General features: G+C 46.1%; 1 protein-coding gene across 1 annotated transcript in view; it reads right to left on the minus strand.

Moving 5' to 3' along the window:
- Positions 1–19319, minus strand: part of LOC144490493 (PDZ and LIM domain protein 5-like) — a 259977-nt gene that overhangs the window by 113216 nt on the left and 127442 nt on the right. Inside the window, exon 4 of the mRNA XM_078208260.1 lies at positions 2707–2749. Coding sequence (XP_078064386.1) covers positions 2707–2749 — 43 coding nt within the window. The remainder of the gene's footprint in view (positions 1–2706; positions 2750–19319) is intronic.

Below are 19319 nucleotides of genomic sequence, written 5' to 3' on the forward strand. Positions count from 1 at the left end.
CCAAAGATGTTAAAGTTGGCAACTTTAGCATGCATTTCTATAGCACCTTTACCATAGTAAAACATCCCAAAAAGGAGCGTAATCAAACACAGAGACAATGTCAGGACAGGCGACCAAAAGATTGGTCAAAAGTGTCTTAGAGGAGTGAGTCGGCACCGATTCAAAACAGGGACAGGGACCTTCTCTCCGGCCTCCTTGGGCTATGTTTATTTCTCAACCACCTCCCACGAAACAGATCATCTGTTCACCATCACATTGCTGTGCACAAACTGGTTACTACATTTCCACATTATACTTCAAAAAGAGCTACCCGATTGATTGTAGAGTGCTAGGGACATCCTGAGGTCATGAATACAGGCACTACATATACGCAGGCGCTCTCTCTCTCTCCTTTTCGAACAGTACAAATTTAATCTGGAATCCTCATTTTCTCAGGGCACTGAGGAAACATTTCACCTTTGATCTCTACACGAGTAAGCATTCCGTCTCGCATGTGGACATTTCAACTGATCATCCTGACAAAAGCAGGAAGCCCAGTGGGGAAAACCCAACACAGCTCAACATCTGCGCTTGTAGGGAACAACTCATATCGAGCTGCACACTGCTCTGCAAATTCAATTATGCGAAATGGGATTGAATGGTGTGCCACAGCTAGATCGGTCATGTTAACCCGCCTGGAGGGGGAAGAAAGTTGGAGCGTTTGCCTTCACGACCATGTCTGTGTAATCAGTCCTGCATCTACGATTAAATGTACCGAGGTTACTATAGAGCTACCCCCATTGTCACAGAAGTTTAAACGAAGAGAAATTTCATCAAGTCCCAAATGATGGACACAAGACTTATCATTTCTTTACACAGCTGTTGTGGTAACGTGGCCCCTTTAAGGGTGGCATGGTGGTTAGCACTGTTGCATCACAGCATCAGGGACCCAGGTTCAATTCCAGCCTCGGGTCACTGTCGCTGTGGAGCCTGCACGTTCTCCCCGTGTCTGCATGGGTTTCCTTCGGGTGCTCCGGTTTCCTCCCACACTCCAAAGATGTATGGGTTAGGTTGATTGGCCGTGCTAAATTGACCCTTAGGTGTCAGGGGGTTTAAGCAGGGTAAACGTGTGGTTACGGAAATTGGGCCTGGGTGGGATTGTGGTCGGTACAGACTCGATGGGGCGAATGGCCTCCTTCTGTACTGTTGTAAGGGGGAGATCACCGAGGGCAAAATGATTGGGCCAGACTCGGGAGAGACAGCGTGGGAAGCCGCACCAATTGGGTGCAAGGGTGCGTGTTCTGGGACGCGGGGGAACCTCAGTTGGAGCCAGGGAAGAGAAGGGAGTAGACTTGTGTGTTAGTTCTGTCAGACTCTTGTTTGTACACATATATAAATATTATTGGGAATAAACTAGTTATAACTTGAAGCCACAATGAGTAGCCTTCAGAGAAATTACAATCGTGTTTTAAAGATAAAAATTCAATAAAAACAGCATTAACATCTCTCCCCCTCAGTCTATTTTCTTCACATCACATTCAGTGTCAGTTTTGCAATGGTTTTGCTAAATCTTGACATTGCTTGAATTCCATATGCAGTTTATGCATGAGAGTGGATACAGATAAATGCCACAGAAAATTATCAGTGAATGCAGCATGGCCCAATCAATTTGTGGCAATATCTATTCGGGTTGAGAGCTTTGCTGGATCTTATTGCAAGGTCTACCTAATAATTTCTACTAATTATTTCCACCGATTTCTATTCTCGGGTGAATTTTTTTTGAAGACTTTAACCCAATCTGCGTTAATTGTACATTAATACTGTTTAATTGTACATAAGTGGTGGGCTTTAACTGGGAATCCCCTTGAACTCCTACAGACACTGACTAAATGTGTGGTTCTTGGGTTCGGTCATGCATGCTAGTCATGTGAAAGTCTGAAAATATAAGTGCTTAAAGATTGGCTCCAGTTCTAACTTGACAAGGAAGGTTCCCGAACAATGAACAATTCACAAAGCCTCCTGACACAGATTTGGAAGCAAACAGCACCTCGTGATTGGGTGAAAGGGATTGGCCCAAGGTGCAATGAAATAAACGCTTATTTGCTCCGAACCAGAAAATTCAAGAGGGCTAATCTTTGAACTCAGGATGAAGCATCAACAGACAATGAGCCAAAGATCTGCACAAAAGGAGGCTATTCAGCCCCTCTTGCCTGTGCTGATTCTTTGAAAAGAGCTGTCCAACTAGACTCAACCATCTGTCCCTTCATCTGTCCCCCTGAAAGTTATTTTTCCCTCATTAAAAAAAACGGATAAATACAACAGGAATACAACTCAAATGCATCAGGTACTCATTTTTCCCCACTGGCCCATGGGCTCCCAATTTATTTTTCAGAACATTCGCTGCCATCAGTAAGATCATCTTTTTTCCACATTTAACTTTGTGCAAAAAGGATACAACTTCAACCTTAGCTAGGGTGAAAAACAGAGCTAGCTTTTTTATGATGGTTCTGAACTTTCCATCAAATGACATATTCCAAACAAACCAGATTAGAATGACTTATTTTCGTAAACTTCCTCCCATTCTTCAATGCGACATCAAACAGCAGAAGACTTTGAGTTGATGTTAAGGCAGGCATTCCTCATGCATGAATACTGGTTGTTAGTAATAATGGCGTACAAGGCACCAGCATTGACTACCTCAATGGTCTGTGCCACCGCTTCACCTACCTGTTGGACAGTTGTTGCCGTTGGCTTTGGAGCAGGTGAGGCCCTGAAAAATACAAGAAAAGTCATAATGAGGAACTACTGTTAAATGACAAGAACACCAACAACAAAATTCACTTTCGCAACTCGACATGCTTGAATTCTTGAATCCAACAGGCCAGCATTGTTAGCCCAATCCCTAGTCGTCCCTGTCCAGAGAGCAGTTGAGAGCCAACCACGTTGCTATGACTCTGGAGTCACATGTAGTCATGATGTGGAGATGCCGGCGTTGGACTGGGGTAAACACAGTAAGAAGCCTCACAACACCAGGTTAAAGTCCAACAGGTTTATTTGACTCCCCTGATGAAGGGGCAGCGCACCGAAAGCTAGTGGCTTTTGCTACCAAATAAACCTGTTGGACTTTAACCTGGTGTTGTGAGACTTCTTACTGTGTCACATGTGGGCCAGACGGGGCAAGGACGGCAGATTTCTTTCCCTAAAGGACATCAGTGAACCAGATGGGGTTTTTTTTCGACAATCGGCAATGGTTTCATGGTCATCAGTAGATTCTTAATTCCGGATTTTAAGCATTTTCAAGTTCGACCACTTTTCATGGTGGGATTCGAACCCGGGTCCCCAGAACATTAGCTGAGTTTCTGGATTAAAAGTCGAGCAATACCACCACTAGGCCATCACTTCCCACTTGGACTTACAATGGCTCCCTGTTCCCCAAGTCCTTTCGACCATCTCATCTTTAACCACTTCCAGGATTAGACTACAGGAGAAACAGAACGTGGGTCTCAAAGATGAAATCCCACCGAAACTTTCAACGAGGGCGCTGTTACAGGTGCGCTAATCCTCACTGAAGTCACTGTTTGTTAGAAGAAGCCCACAGAAGAATGTATGTGTGGCGGCACAGTGGCAAGCACTGTTGCCTCACAGCGCCAGGGACCGGGGTTCGATTCCCAGCTTTGGTCACTGTCTGTGCGGAGTCTCCCCGTGTCTGTGTGGGTTTCCTCCGGGTGCTCTGGTTTTGCATAATTATTTAAATAAATATGCCCACATTCTGTTTCTCCTTTGGTGTAATCCTGGAAGTGGTTAAAGATGAGATGGTGTGCAACCGAATGGACTTTAATATTTGGGGAACAGGGAGCCATTGTAAGTCAAAGTGGGAGGCCATGGCCTAGTGGCATTATCGCTAGACTTTTAATCCAGAAACTCAATAAGTTTCCCCCCAAAGTCTGAAAGACGGGCTGGTTAGGGTGCACTGGCCATGCTAAATTCTCCCCCAGTGTACCTGGGCAGGCACCAGAGTGTGGCGACTCGGGGACTTTCACAGTAACTTCATTGCAGTGTTAATGTAAGCCTACTTGCGACACTAATAAACAAACTTTAATGAACGTGTATTTTATAAGGTGCCTTTCACAATCTCAGGACTTCCCAAATTTCTCACCAGCGAACGAATTACTCTCTAAGTGTATTAACTGCTGTCATGTCAGAAGCATGGTAGCTAATTTGTGCACTGCAAGACATGGATGTGATAAATGAGCAATTAATCAGTGTTAGTGAATGCTGGTGGAGGGTTATATTCAATACAATTATTCCATGAATGGCTTAGAAATAACAAAGCTGTAAAGCTGAATAACAACAAGCAGCTTAAAAATTGTCCAGTTCCTTCATGCCCACGAGTCAATTAATTTCTTCTTGGCGCGATTTTGCAGGCAAACAGCATACTGCAGTATTATTGGTAAGTTTAGCACTTAAAATGTCCGTTCAATAGAGGACAGAAAAATAAAAAATGGAATTTTGATCCAGTCAGATCCAAGCCAGGGAAAATGATGTTTTAATTTTCATGGTGCTCTAGCCAGACCACATCTGGAATGTTCGGTGCCAGATGTGGTCATGAACATGGGACACATTCCAGCTCTAGGAGGGGTAGAGTCAAAAGCCGCAAAACTTAGCTTCACCATCACGGTCTTGGGTATTGAGAAAAAAAAAAGGATGAGAGAAACTTTGGACAAGGCAACTGAGGCTAAGCTGCCAGAGAAAGATACAAGGTGGTGACAGGATGCAATTGCTCTGGAGAGAGAGCGCAGAGGAGGTTGACAAGAATGCTGCCAGGCCTAGAAATGTGTAGCTATGAGGAGAGGCTGGATAGGTTGGGGTTATTTTCCTTGGAGGCTGAGGGGGTGACTTGATTGAGGTGTACAAAATTATGAGGGGAAGAGAAAGAGTTGACAGGATAAAATTGTTTCCCTTGGCGGAGAATTCTAAAACAAGGGGACAGAGATTCAAGATAAGTGGCAGAAGGCGTAGAAGGAACATGAAGGAGGACTTTTTTTTTTAAAACGCAGAGGGTGGTGGATGTCTGGAATTCGCTGCCCAAGTTGGTGGTGGAGGCAGAGACCCTAAAGTCTTTTAAAAAGTATGTGGATCTGCACCGTCAGTGCTGTAAGTTACAGAGCTATGGGCCGGGTGCAGGAAGGTGGGATTAGAAAGGGCACCCTGGTGTCATTGGCTGGCATGGTCAAGATGGGCCAAATAGCCTCCTTCTGCACTGCAACATTTCCATGGTTCCAAGACAGTGAAGTACAAAAACCAGGGCTGCAGGACAGCGGCACGCAAGTTCAAACTGGATCAGGGGCAAGTTCCGGACTGATGTGTCTTTGAAAAGGTTGATCAACAGGTACAATATGCTTTTAGTTAGGGTAATAAAGACAAGACAAAAATATCCTGGACAGTTTTGGGAAACGGCTGGATTCTGGTTCATAATCGGATGAATGTGGCATGTTATTTACTGTCTTCACCCAAGTCCAATAATGGACAATGGACAAGGAAAGTGTTACTTAGTATTTGCATTTATATAGCATCTTTAACATCCAAAGATGCTTCACAAAATTGGCCAGAGAGCCACATAAGAAAATATTAGGTCATGCAGACAATAGATTAATCAAAAGTTTTTAAGAAGCAACTTCATAGGAGTAAAGAGGGGGAGAGAGGGAAATTCCAGAAATTTTATTTTCCGGCGGTTCATGCCAGCGGGATTCCTGCCACGGTGAACGGTGATTTGGCCGAGCGCAAAATTCTCCAACCTCGCTTGCAGCGATGGGGGGACGTGAACGGCTGGAAAATCCCGGCCCAGAGCTTCGGATCATGGCGGATGCAGACACGGCCGTCCGTGATGGAGTGGAGAAAAACCAGGGGAGGGACAAGATGACAGATATGGAAAGGTGCAGAGATCGGAGGGTAGGGGAAGGAGATTACACAGATCGGAAGCAGTGAGGCCATGGGTGGCGGAGGCAACAACACCTCTCCTCAAAACCCATCATGAAAACCGTGAGGGAAAATAAAAGCACATCACCACCAGCAGCAGGTCCAAACTCTCTGGAAGTTAGAAAAGTGAGGAGATATCAAATTGAGGTATACATGATGATAAAAGGTATGGATAAAGTAGACGTGGAGTGGATGCTTCTATTGGTGGGGCATTCTAGGATGAGAGGTCATCGTCTTTGGGATGAGAGGTAGCAAATTTAAAACAGAGTTGAGGAGGAACTACTTCTCCCAGAGGGCTGTGAATCTGTGAAATTCGCTACCCCAAAGCGCAGTGGATGCTGGGACAGTGAGTAAATTTGAGGCGTTAGACAGATTTTTAATTGGTAATGGGTTGAAGGATTATAGGGAGAAGGCAGGAAAATGGGGATGAGGAGAATATCAGCCATGATTGAATGGCGGAACAGACTCGATGGCCCGACTGGCCCAATTCTGCTCCCATATCTTATGAACGTATGAGCTGTATGGAAGAAAGAGCGCATCTGGGAGTGCTGAGAATAAGCGCACGGTCACTTGAGGATTCAACCACAAGAGACAGCCTGTAATGCCAACTGAATAGTTTAAGAGCTATTTTCCATCCTAACTCTTTAAATCATAATCATAGAGCTACAATATTAAGAATGGTAGCTCCACACCCAACCTCCAAGAGAGCGGAAACACGAGTTAGACCATAAGGCATAGCAGATGATTCAGGCCATTCTGTCCATCGAGCCTGTTCCACCATTCACTGAGATTGTGAATGACCTGATGTGATAATCCTCAACTTCACTTTCCTGCCTTATCCCCGTAACCCTGGATTCACTTACTGATTAAAAATCTGTGCACCTTGAAAGGAAAAGGCATTGGTTTCATGTCGGAAGCGGGCAACGAGCCTCTCATTAAATAAAACACGACAAAACCTCTGGAAAGAGCACAAAATAACACCGATTTTACATCTCAGGATCAGGCCATTCTGCCAACAGGGCTATGACAGCACGAGCCTCCTTCCACTCTATCTCACCCTGTCAACACATCATTCTATTTCTTTCTCCCCCAGGATGTGGAGATGCTGGCGTTGGACTGGGGTTGGGCACAGTCAGAAGTCCCACGACACCAGGTTAAAGTCCAACAGGTGTATTTGGAATCACGAGCTTTCGAAGCACTGCTCCTTCATCAGGTGAGCGGAGAGGTAGGTTTCACAAACTCGGTTTGTAGAAACTTGATGTCTGTGTCGATAGGCGCAATCCGTGTTAGTGAACCTACCTCTCCACTCACCTGATGAAGGAGCAGCGCTCCGAAAGCTCGTGATTCCAAATAAACCCGTTGGACTTTAACCTGGTGTTGTGAGACTTCTTGCTCTGCTTTCTCCTCCAAGTACTTAAGCTAGTTGCCGCTTAAATGCGCTGATACTTTTATTAAGCCAAATGATTTAAAAATCAACAGAGATGCCAGATCTCTGAAAGACTCAGAGCGGATGCCAATATAGTTGGAAATGTTAAATCGCTTCACATGTGTATTAGCCTCACAGTAAACGACACTATGATAGTTAGTTCTTCATCCACAGCGGGACGTGTTTCTGGCAAAGGTTTGTGAGACCATAAGGCAGAGAGAATCCAGATATACAATCCCAGGTCTTTTGGAAAAGCAAGAAGTTCTGATGTGTGTTTTTGATTCTCGCCTGGCACAGGGAACATTTCAAACATTCCTTCAACAAACATGGACAAACACATCGGGTTTTATAAAGTCTTTTTATTGGAGATAGTGGAACATTTTTTTTTAAATGCTTTGCATTCTTTCTGCAAATCACAAACTGTGTGTCATAGGATTTTAAATTACAGTATATTAAATCTTGGAACTGTGCTCGGAATTCATTCTTTTCCAATTCCATGTCTTTTAATAGCCCTGGGAGCCAATATTCTGGATTAGTGCGAGGGGGAATCATGGAATCTTGCAACTCTGAAAGAAGCCATTCAATCCATCATGCCAGCTCTTTTGAAAGAGCTATCCCAATTATCCTGTTTCCCCTACACTTTCCCCATAAACCTGTAGTTCTTTTTTCCTCCGAATCCAATTCTCTTTGTAAAGTTACTGCTGAATCTGCTCTTGCTAATCTCTCGAGCAATGCATTCTAGATCACAACAACACGCTGCTTACAAAAATAGTTCCTCACTGCCTCTAGGGATCTGGATTCAATTCCAGCCTTAGGTCACTCACTGTCTGTGTGGAGTTTGCACCACCTTCTCGCCGTGTCCACGTGGGTTTCCTTCAGGTGCTCCTGTTTCCCCTCTCAGTCCAAAGATGTTCGGGTTAGGTTGATTGGCCATGCCAAATTGACCCTAGTGCCAGGGGATTAGCAGGGTAAATATGTGGGGTTACAGGAATAGGACCTGGGTAGGATTGTGATCCTTGCAGACTCGATGGGCCGAATGGCTTCCTTCTGCACTGTAGCAATTGTATGGTTTGAAAGGCGACTCTAATTTCTTCTGGGTCCTAACCAACAGGAATTATTCATCGTTCCAGGGTGGAATATACTGTCTACAAGCACAGCAGAAGCAGATTCAATAGTAACTTTCAAAGAGAACTGGATAAATATTTGGAAAAGGGAATATCCACAGGATTGTGGGGAAAGGAGAGCAGTGGGTGTGGAATGAATCAGATGATCCTTTCAAAGGAGCTAGCAGCGTCTCAATGGGCCAAACTGCCTCCTCCTCTGCTGAGCGATGCTACAATTCTGTACTGCTGGAAAGAATGAGTGCCATCTATCTTTCCGTTGGTGGCTCTCTTGCCAATATTAATAAAGCATTATGAAAATGTTAATTTTTCTCCAGAGTTCCAATATATTAAACCTAAGAATAACACACAGCATTGTTCCTTCGCTTGGCTGCCATGCCCTGGGCTGTGGTCCAATTGCTTGGAAAATCTTGAGATCAAATTTTTGTTCAAGCTTGCATCGTTAGGTTAGGAGCTGGGCAAGGGTGGGGACAGCAGTCGCTGCCCTGGGGCCAGTTTCCCCTCCGCTCACAGGGGGGAAACTGGGTGATTAGGGCAAATCCAAGACATTGGGAACAATCTCCACAATGGAAGGGGTTTGGGGAAAAGCGGTTACATTTTCACAATTACAGATGATTAAAAGGACATGAGCTACAGACAAAGGTCAGGAGGTAAGCATTTGCCTCTAGGATAACACTGATCATAGAATCTCTACAGTGGAGAAGAGGCCATTCGGCCCATTGAGTCTGCACCGACTCGCTGACAGTGTCTTAGCCTGGCCCTCTCCCCCACCCCATCCGGTAACGCCACACATTTCCCGTGGCTAATCCATCCAACCTATGCATCCTGCATGGCCAATCCACCTAACCTACACATTTTTGGACTGTGGGAGGAAACTGGAAGGGTGAAAATGAATACGGAGATGGTTCCGGGTCATGCAATGTTCACATCTCGATATGCACAATTTTATTTTCAGAGTGAATTGTCGATGCTTGGAATGTTTTGCCTGAATTTGTGTCATAGAATCCCTACAGTGCAGAAGGAGGCCATTCGGCCCATCGAATCTGCACTGACAACAATCCAACCCAGCCCCTATCCCCATCACCCCACATAGTTACCCTGCTAAAAAAAAAAAGAAATCTGGAATTAAGAATCTACAGATGACCATGAAACCATTGTCAATTGTCGAAAAAACTCATCTGGTTCACTAATGTCCTTTAGGGAAGGAAATCTGCCGTCCTTACCTGGTCTGGCCTACATGTGGCTCCAGAGCTTGGCTGCCATGAGCCAACTCCAATGTAGTTGACGCTCAACTGCCCTTGGGCAACTAGGGATGGGCAATAAATGCTGGCCAGCCAGCAATGCCCATGTCCCACAAATACATTTTTAAAAATTCTCCTGACATTAAGGGGCAATTTATAATGGCTAATCCATCTAACCTGCACATCTTTGGACGATGGGAGGAAACTGGAGCAGCTGGAGGAAACCCACGCAGACACAGGGAGAACGTGCAGACTCCACACAGACAGTGACCAGAGGCCGGAATCGAACCTGGGTCCCTGGCGCTGAGGCAGCAGTGCTAACCACTGTGCCGGTGAAAAGTGACGTGGCTACAGGGCACCCATGACATGTTCATAAGCATTTGCTACCAAATAAACCTGTTGGACTTTAACCTGGTGTTGTTAAACTTCTTACTGTGTTTACCCCAGTCCAACGCCGGCATCTCCACATCATGTTCATAAGTGAACAGATTTCCTGTGCGTGAAACAGGACTTTGTTCTATCCTCCTTAGACAGTCCCCTGGCTACACAGGGCACAGGGCCCCCGCCTATCACCGGGCAGTCTGTCAATAGACACAATAAGACATCTCAACATGAGCACAAAGCATTTTAAATCGGGCATTTAGAGCATTCAGAATAGGCGCAGGATTTGCTGGAAATATTCACCAGTTCCAGGTACACATGGTACGTGGCAGGAACAAAAAAAAAACTGGTGTTGCATGAGTGTCCCATCGAGTTCCCAGAAAAGGTTACTAGATTAGCAAAGAGTACGAGGGTGGTGATTAACATTGCCATTTGTTTCAGACTCGCCTGATCCCTGCGGAATTTAAACGTTTTAAGGTTTTGTAATCCAATAGCAATGAATTCCTCTTTTGCTATTCATTCAGAAGCGGTGTTCATCTATTCCGATTGAGGTTAAGGGGGAAAAAGGGCCCGACCATATAGTAGCTGCCAGACAATTACAGACGGCACAAGTACATTAGCTGTGGTTTTCAGTAAGATGTCAGCACATTCTGGTTAATCAATGGAACTGCAGGAAAAGTAGATCGACTTCACTAATGTACATTGCAAGCTGGCCCCCTGCCCTGCAGATACCAGGAGATGACAAGTATTCTGGACAACTGTCACAAACAGTTGCGAGTCAGAAGATTACGACACACATAAGCATAACTATTTAGTCTGGCACTTCAGTCTGGGCGGCACGGTGGCTCTGTAGTTAGCATTGTTGCCTCACAGCTCCAGGGACACGGGTTCAATTCCCGGCCTTGGGTCACTGTCTGTGTGGAGCTTGCACGTTCTCCCTGTGGTCTGCGTGGGTTTCCTCCAGGTGCTCCGGGTTTCTTCCCACATTCCAAAGATGTGTCAATAGCAATGAATTGGCCATGCTAAATTGCCCCTTAATGTCCCAAGATGTGTGGGTTAGTGTGTGTTGCGTGTAGTACAATGCATTGGTCATGCTAAATTCTCCTTCAGTGTAACCAAAGAGGTGCCGAAATGTGGCAACTTGGGGATTTGCACAGTATCATTGCAGTGTTAATGTAAGCCTACTTCATAGAAATCACAGAAACCCTACAGTACAGAAAGAGGCCATTCGGCCCATCGAGCCTGCACCGACCACAATCCCACTCAGGCCCTAGCCCCATATCCCTACATATTTTACCCACTAATCCCTCTAATCTACGCATCCCAGGACACTAAGGGGCAATTTTTTTAGCATGGCCAATCAACCTAACCTGCACATCTTTGGACTGTGGGAGGAAACCGGAGCACCCGGAGGAAACCCACGCAGACACGAGGAGAATGTGCAAACATTAAACTTTAACTTTAGATTAGCCATGGGAAGTGTGTGGTGTTACAGGGCGAGAGCACGGAGGGGGCTTGGGTAAGATACTCCGTCAGGAGAGCCAGTCCAGACTCGATGGGCTGAATGGCCTCTTCTGCACTGTAAAGATTCTATGAGTACAGACAGACTGCTGCACCAGAGGAGTCTTTGTTCACATTGCCCATTAAACAAAGGCCCTTTCTGCTCTCTTTTTTTTTATTCCTTCATGGGACATGGGTGTCGCTGGCTAGGCCAGCATTTAGTGCCCATCCCCAGTTGCCCCTTGAGAAGGCGGTGGTGAGCTGCCTTCTTGAATCGCTGCAGTCCGTGTGCTGTGGGTTGACCCACAATGCTGTTAGGGAGGGAATTCCAGGATTTTGTCCCAGCGACGGCAGAGGAACGGCGATTATATTTCCAAGTCAGGATGGCGAGTGGCTTGGAGGGGAACTTCCAGATGTTGGTGTTCCCATTTATCTGCTACCCTTGTCCTTCGAGATGGAAGTGGTCACGTGTTTGGAAGGTGCTGTCTCAGGATCTTTGGTGAATTGCTGCAGTGCATCTTGTAGACAGTACACACACTGCTGCTACTGAGCGTCGGTGGTGGAGGGATGTTGTGACATGTTGTATCACAGCTGTTGTGATACTCGGGTGTTACTGGTTTCTCTTAGTCCCAGTAACACCTGTGGAAGAATGATTTCCTGCAAGTCTTCAAGTGGAAAAAGATTTGCAGTAGTGTCCACGTGAGAAAATAATACCATTCGCACACGCTCCTCTCGCACACTATAAAGTTAACAGAATTGGGGTCACATGTTTACGAAAGATATTGGCTGACAGGAGGCAACGGAATTCATCACCACCAGGTGAGCCTCTCTTTGGCCCGAGAAGGTGAGGAAGGAAACTTTTAATTGCTACTGGCTCTGCAAACACCAATGGAGTTAACAGCTGTTGTAACATTTGTATCACAGCTTGGTATGGCTCCTGCTCTGCCCAAGACTGCAAGAAATTACAAAAGTTCGCGAACAAAGCCCAGTCCCATCACTCAAACTAGCCTCCCATCCACTAACTCTGTCTACACTTCTTACTGCCTCGAAAAAGCAGCCAGCATAATCAAGGACCCATAAGACCACAGATCATAAGACAGAGGAGCAGAATTAGGCCACTCGGCCCATCGAGTCTGCTCCGCCATTCAATCATGGCTGATTTTTTTCTCATCCCCATTCTCCTGCCTTTTCCCCATAACCCCTGATCCCCTTGATTAATCAAGAACCTATCTATTTCTGTCTGTAATGTATATTGTGAAAAGTTGTGGTCCCAGCACTGGCCCGAGGCACACCACGAGTCATCGGCCGCCATCCTGAGAAAGATCCCCTTATTCCCACTCTGCCCTTTGCCAGTCAATCAATCCTCTATCAATGCCAGGATCTTACCTTTAACACCCCATGCACCTCGGACATTCTCTCTTCCACCTTTTCCCGTTGGCAAAAAGATACAAAATTCTGAGGTCACGAACCAGCTGACTGAAGAACAGCTTCTTCCCTGCTGCCATCAGACTTGTGAATGGACCTACCCCGCACTAAGTTGATCTTTCGCTGCACCCTAGCTATTAATACTACATTCTGCAATCTCTCCTTTCCTTCTCTATGAATGGTATGCTTTATCTGTACAGCACACAAGAAACAATATTTTTCACTGTATGTTAATACACGTGACAATAATAAAATCAAAAAATCAAATCTCATCACAGTCAGCAAATTGGCTGTCACGTTTCCTACATTACAAGTGACTACATTAAAAAAATTTGATTTATCACATTAACAGTGAAAAGTATTGTTTCTTGCGCGCGATACAGACAAAGCATACCGTTCATAGAGAAGGAAATGAGAGAGTGCAGGATATAGTGTTACAGTCAGAGCTAAGGTATCTAACTATGCCTCAGTGTTTGCAAAACACTGGGATGTTCTGAGCTCAGGAAAAAGGGTTCTGTAAATACAAATCCAATCCCTCATTACCGCCCTCGGCAAGTGTCCGACTCGCATCTTTAAATTGGTGCGAATTTTAATCCTAACGCCTCCTTCTCTGGTCTGAGGCAAGTGCCATTCAAATTGACTAAAGCCTGCTATAACACAATGGCAGGAGCAAGTCTGGAAAAAGACGTGCTTGTCTTGGCGATCTTCCAAAATGGCAGCTTTCAGTTCCTTCATTTGGATTCATTGTACCAATCCCAGTGCTCTATGGGAAAAGGACCCCAAACTTGAAAGGCCACCACCCACACAGAATTTGAACATGCACCAACAGGCCAGGTTTCTTTCAAACTCATCACCCCAGCCCTGAAAGTAACGTCTATTAACCTCCCCACTTTTTCCACTTAATTCTCGCAAAACCAAGTTCTGCCAACTCTGTTAAATCACCGGCCTACTCGCTTAATGAGCCGGTTCTTTGTTATTCCGAAGAGGGTAAGAGCAGGGAAATATTCAGTGCCGTGTGATCCACGTTGGCCATAGATTTTACCACCCTGAAATTAAACTGAAACAGCAAGCTGGTCTTGTTTTAAGTTTTACCAACATGGAAGCATATTCTGAGATTACGCTACCTTATAAGGGAAAAGCAATGTGTGCTTGACAAGTCATTCAGAGGGACGGAAGGGAGAGACAGAGTGCAAAGATGAAAATGTTTTTCTTGCAATTACTCAGGATTGGTCACATCCTCTCTGTTGCTATTTCAGATTCACAGAATCCCTACAGTGTCGGAGGCCATTCAGCCCATCGAGTCTGCAACCAACCACAATCCCATCCAGGCCCTATCCCCGTAACCCCATTCATTTAGACCAAGGGGTAATTTAGCATGGCCAATCCATCTAACCCGCACATATTCGGAACTTTGGGCGGAAACAGGAGGAAACCCACACAGACACGGGGAGAACGTGCAAACTCCACACGGTCACCCAAGGCTGGAATTGAACCTGGGTCACTGAGGCAGCAGTGCTAACCATTGTGCCACCGTGCCACCCAGAATCCTGTAGTTCACTGGAGTGACGGGCTGGACCTCTACCACCTCGCCCACCCAGAATTGGAGCGGGCGAGGGTCCGACAATAGAAATCTCTGTTGATCTCAGGCAGAAATTTCCAGTCTCACTAGAGGGAGGTTGTAAAATCCTGCCCTGAGTATCAAACAATGGTGCTACATATCACGCACATACATCTCTCACACACGTGTGCACATCTACACACACTACACAACAATTCTGATGCTCCCCTGTTTGGCTGTAACCTTGCACACTCCGCTAACTCATCCAGAACTGCCAATGTCCTAATGCACACCATCACCCCAGTGGATCGCCTTTCACCCACTGCCCCAGTGCTTGCTGACCTACACTGGCTCCAGGTAAAGCCACGACTCGATTTTAAAGTTCTCACCCTGCTTTTGAATACTCCCCGTAGCCTCGTCCTGCCCCATCTCTGAGTTTCTCCAACTCCGAACCATTCGGAAATTTGTCTCTGAGCCGCCTAGGCTCCAAGTCCTGCATCACTCAGAACCAGGAGGAGGAGAAATTATTTCACTCAAAAGCGTCGCGAGTCTTTGGAATTTTCTACTCCAGAAAGTTTGTGGATGCTCCATCATTGGATACGCGCGAGGCTGGGACAGACAGCTTTGCGGTCTCTCAGGGAATTCAAGGATATAGGAAAGAGGCCGGAACGAGTGTCCACTTGATCTTCTCAATGTAGAGGGGACCGGCTTGTGAGCAGCGAATACAGTAAACCCAATTTAAAATTTATTTATCAGTGTCACAAGTCGGCTTACATTAACACTGCAATGAAGTTACTGTGAAAATCCCCTAGTCGCCACACTCCGGCACCTGTTCGGGTACACCGAGGGAGAATTTAGCATGGCCAATGCACCTAACCAGCACATCTTTCAGACTGTGGGAGGAAACCGGTGCACCCGGAGGAAACCCACGCAGATACGGGGAGAACGTGCAGGCTCCGCACAGACAGCGACCCAGGCCAGGAATCGAACCCTGGTCCCTGGCGCTGTGAGGCAGCAGTGCTAACCACTGTGCCACCCTCAAGTACAAGTTGCTGCTTCACCAGGAAGGAGTGCATCAACTTCCTACCTCTCCTTAGTTCCAAAGAGTCACATTGGACTTAAAATGTTAACTCGGTTTCTGTCTCCACAGATGCTGCCAGACCTGCTGAGTTTTTACCAACACTGTTTTTATTCCAGGTCTCCAACATCTGCGAGCTTGTGATTTCATCTACTGACAGAGTTCCCTTGGTCCTTCCAGCCCATTTTTGGTTAAGCTATCTGATTATTCCCATCCCCAAGTAAAATCACAAACGACAGGGAATGACACTGAGGGCAATTTGTCTGGATTTGGGAATCGTGGTACAGTTTTGAAATAACAAGAATAATGATGGGAAAAGGCTTCTGGCTTGTAAATGTCAGGAAAGGCCAAGTCACAGAGGAATCTATTTTCCTTGGCAAGTTACGGAAAAACAACCTTGCTTGTTCAAGCTCTTTGGGCTGCGGTGGTAATTTTTCAACCGTTACCAGGATTTGAACTTACTCTCAGTACTCTGGCTGAACTGAACATTGCTCATTAATTATGTAACGCAGAAATGAAGAAATGGATCCGGAAGATGGATGAACAGGAGCAATTATCAAGACCGTCAATCTCACAGCTCGATCTCAACTCCGAGACTAATGAATTCCAAGGTCACAGGGTCTTTGAATCCCAGGAAAAGTCTGGAATTCCATCCCAAAGTCAATTGGGCGGCAGAGTGGTTAGCACGGCCGTCTCTCAGCGCCAGGGACCCGGGTTCGATTCCCGGCTTGGGTCAGTGTGTGTAGAGGTTGCACATTCTCCCCGTGTCTGCGTGGGTTTCCTCCGGGTGCTCCAGTTTCCTCCCACAGTTCAAAGTTGTGTGGGTTAGGTGGATTGGCCATGCTAAATTGCCTATTAGTGCCACGGGGACTCGCAGGGTAAATGCATGGGGTTATGGGGATAGGGCCTGGGTGGGATTGTGGTCGGTGCAGGCTCGATGGGCCGACTGGCCTCCTTCTGCAATGTAGAATTCAATGATTCTAATCATACAGTGCAGAAGAGGCTCTTCGGCCCATTGAACTTGCACTGACAATCAAGAAAGACCTAACCTCCCACCTAATCCCATTTACCTGCACAAAGCCTTGAATGTTATGATGTGCCATGTACTCACCCAGGAATTTTTAATGGGTTGCAAAGTAACCCGCCTCTACCACCCTCTGGGTAAAAAAGTTTTTTTCTCACATCCCCCCTAAACCTCCTGCCCCTCACCTTGAACTTGTGTCCACTCGTGACTGACCCTTCAACTAAGGGGAACAGATGCTCCCTATCCACTCTGCCCATGTCCCTTTTGACCTTGTACAGCCACACGACAGAGCTGGCAGGACCTCAGCCTAATATCTTAACATCTCATCTAAAAAGGGCACACCTCCAACAGAGGAGGAATTCCTCAGCACTGCAACCACAGCCTAGATTTATCTGTTCAAGTCTCTGGGTGCGGCTGAAAACACCACCGACTGATTCCGAGGCAATGGAGCCAAAGATCGTATCTGACAAGCTCCATACCCTTTTGATGTTAGCGCATTGAATTAAAGCTCGGCAAAGGATTTTTAAAAAAACGGAAGTCCTGTGGAGCAGTGGGTTCGTTTTGTAAGGTCTCTGAGCCAGAAGCTGTGGGTTCGAGCCCCACCCCAGGACTTGGCAGTCAAGGAAGGAGCATTCAGCACATGGTCAAACAGGTTGATTATCAACCTGCAAGACTTTCCAACACGCGTCAATGGCAGGTGCCAAGAGCTGGAGAGACTCCTGTCCCACTGTGATGGAAATGTAGCCTCTCAGGAGGCTAAGGAAATTCAGCATGTTCACTACGACTCACCAATCTTTACAGATGCACCACAGAAAACATTCTTTCTGGTTGTATCACAGCTTGGTACGGCTCCTGCTCTGTCCAAGGCCACAAGAAACTACAAAGGGTCGTGAACGAAGCCCAGTCCATCACGCAAACCAGCCTCCCATCCATTGACTCTGTCTACACTTTCCGCTGCCTCGGAAAAGCAGCCAGCATAATCAAGGACCCCACGCAGCCCGGACATTCCCTCTCGGGAAAAAAAATACAATGGTCTGAGGTCACATAACAACCAACTCAAGAACAGCCCCTTCCCTACTGCCATCAGACGTTTGAATGGACCTATCATATATTAAGTTGATCTTTCTCTGCACCTTATTTGTAACTGCAACATTATATTCTGCACCTCCTCCTTTCCTATGCACTTTATGAGTGGTATGCTTTGCCTGGGTAGCGCGCAAAAAACAATACTTTTCATGATGAGCAGTCACACAACAAATGGTCCAACAGGTTTATTTGAAATCACCGTCCTGACTTGGAAATTTATCGCAGTTCCTTTGCAGTCGTTGGGTCAAAATCCTGGAATTCCCTCCCCAACGGCATTGTGGGTCAACCCACAGCACGTGGATTGCAGCGATTCAAGAAGGCAGCTCACCACCACCTTCTCAAGGGGCAACTAGGGATGGGCAATAAATGCTGGCAAAAGGCAGCTCACTACCACCTCCTCCTTCATTAGATGAACATCTGAAAAGCTTGTGATTTCAAATAGACCTGTTGGACTATAACCTGGTGTTGGGTGACTTCTCATCTTGTCCACCCCAGTCCAACACTGGCATCTCCACATCAATACTTTTCACTGTATACTAATACATGTGACGATAATAAATCAAATCTACCACTACCATCTGTAGCTCCAGACTATAACATGTTTCCATGGCAACTCTGACTCGGAGTGATCTGTAACACACCATCACCAAAGAATTCAAGCCTCTATTTCATTCTATATTCAGAACTTGAGATACCCTAATTTTTTTTATTCATTCGTGGGACATGGCGTCGCTGGCTAGGCCGGCATTTATTGCCCATCCCTCGCTGCCCTTGAGAAGGTGGTGGTGAGCTGCCTTCTTGAATCGCTGCAGTCCGCATGCAGTGGGTCGACCCACAATGCCGTTAGGGAGGGAATTCCAGGATTTTGACTCGGCAACTGTGACGGAACGGCGATATAGTTCCAAGTCAGGATGCCTTGGAGGGGAACTTCCAGGTGGTGTTGTTCCCATGTATCTGCTGCCCTTGCCCTTCTAGATGGAAGTGGTCGTGGGTTTGGAAGGTGCTGTCTAAGGGTCTTCGGTGAATTGCTGCAGTGCATCTTGTAGATGGCACACACTGCTGCTACTGAGCGTCGGTGATGGAGGGCGTGGATGTTTGTAGATGTGCCAATCTAGTGAGGGGCTTTGTCCTGGATGGTGTTGAGCTCGAGTGTTGTTGGAGCTGCACCCATCCAGGCAAGTGGGGAGTATTCCATCACCCTAACTCCAATTTAAGACTGCATCTGCCCAGCAAGGAAGAGTTACAGCTCTCATCTTCCAGGTTAGAGAACCAAAGTAAAATTAATTTTCCAAACTTCCTGTCTGCCACTCTTGTATGTTCATAAACATGCGAAAGCGAACAGCACCATCATTAAGTGGAAGGAACACAAGGTCAAACTAATTTTAGTCATTTCCGAGTGCAACTGCAGAATTAAACATGCATGGAACAGCAGCAGGAAATATTAATCTATCATTTCTACAGCATATCAATAGGAAACACTTGGAGTTTCAAAGTACTGGTGCTATTAATCCTCTGCTATTGTAC

Source organism: Mustelus asterias, chromosome 1 (genome assembly GCF_964213995.1).
Source record: "Mustelus asterias chromosome 1, sMusAst1.hap1.1, whole genome shotgun sequence".
Classification (NCBI taxonomy): Eukaryota; Metazoa; Chordata; class Chondrichthyes; order Carcharhiniformes; family Triakidae; genus Mustelus; species Mustelus asterias.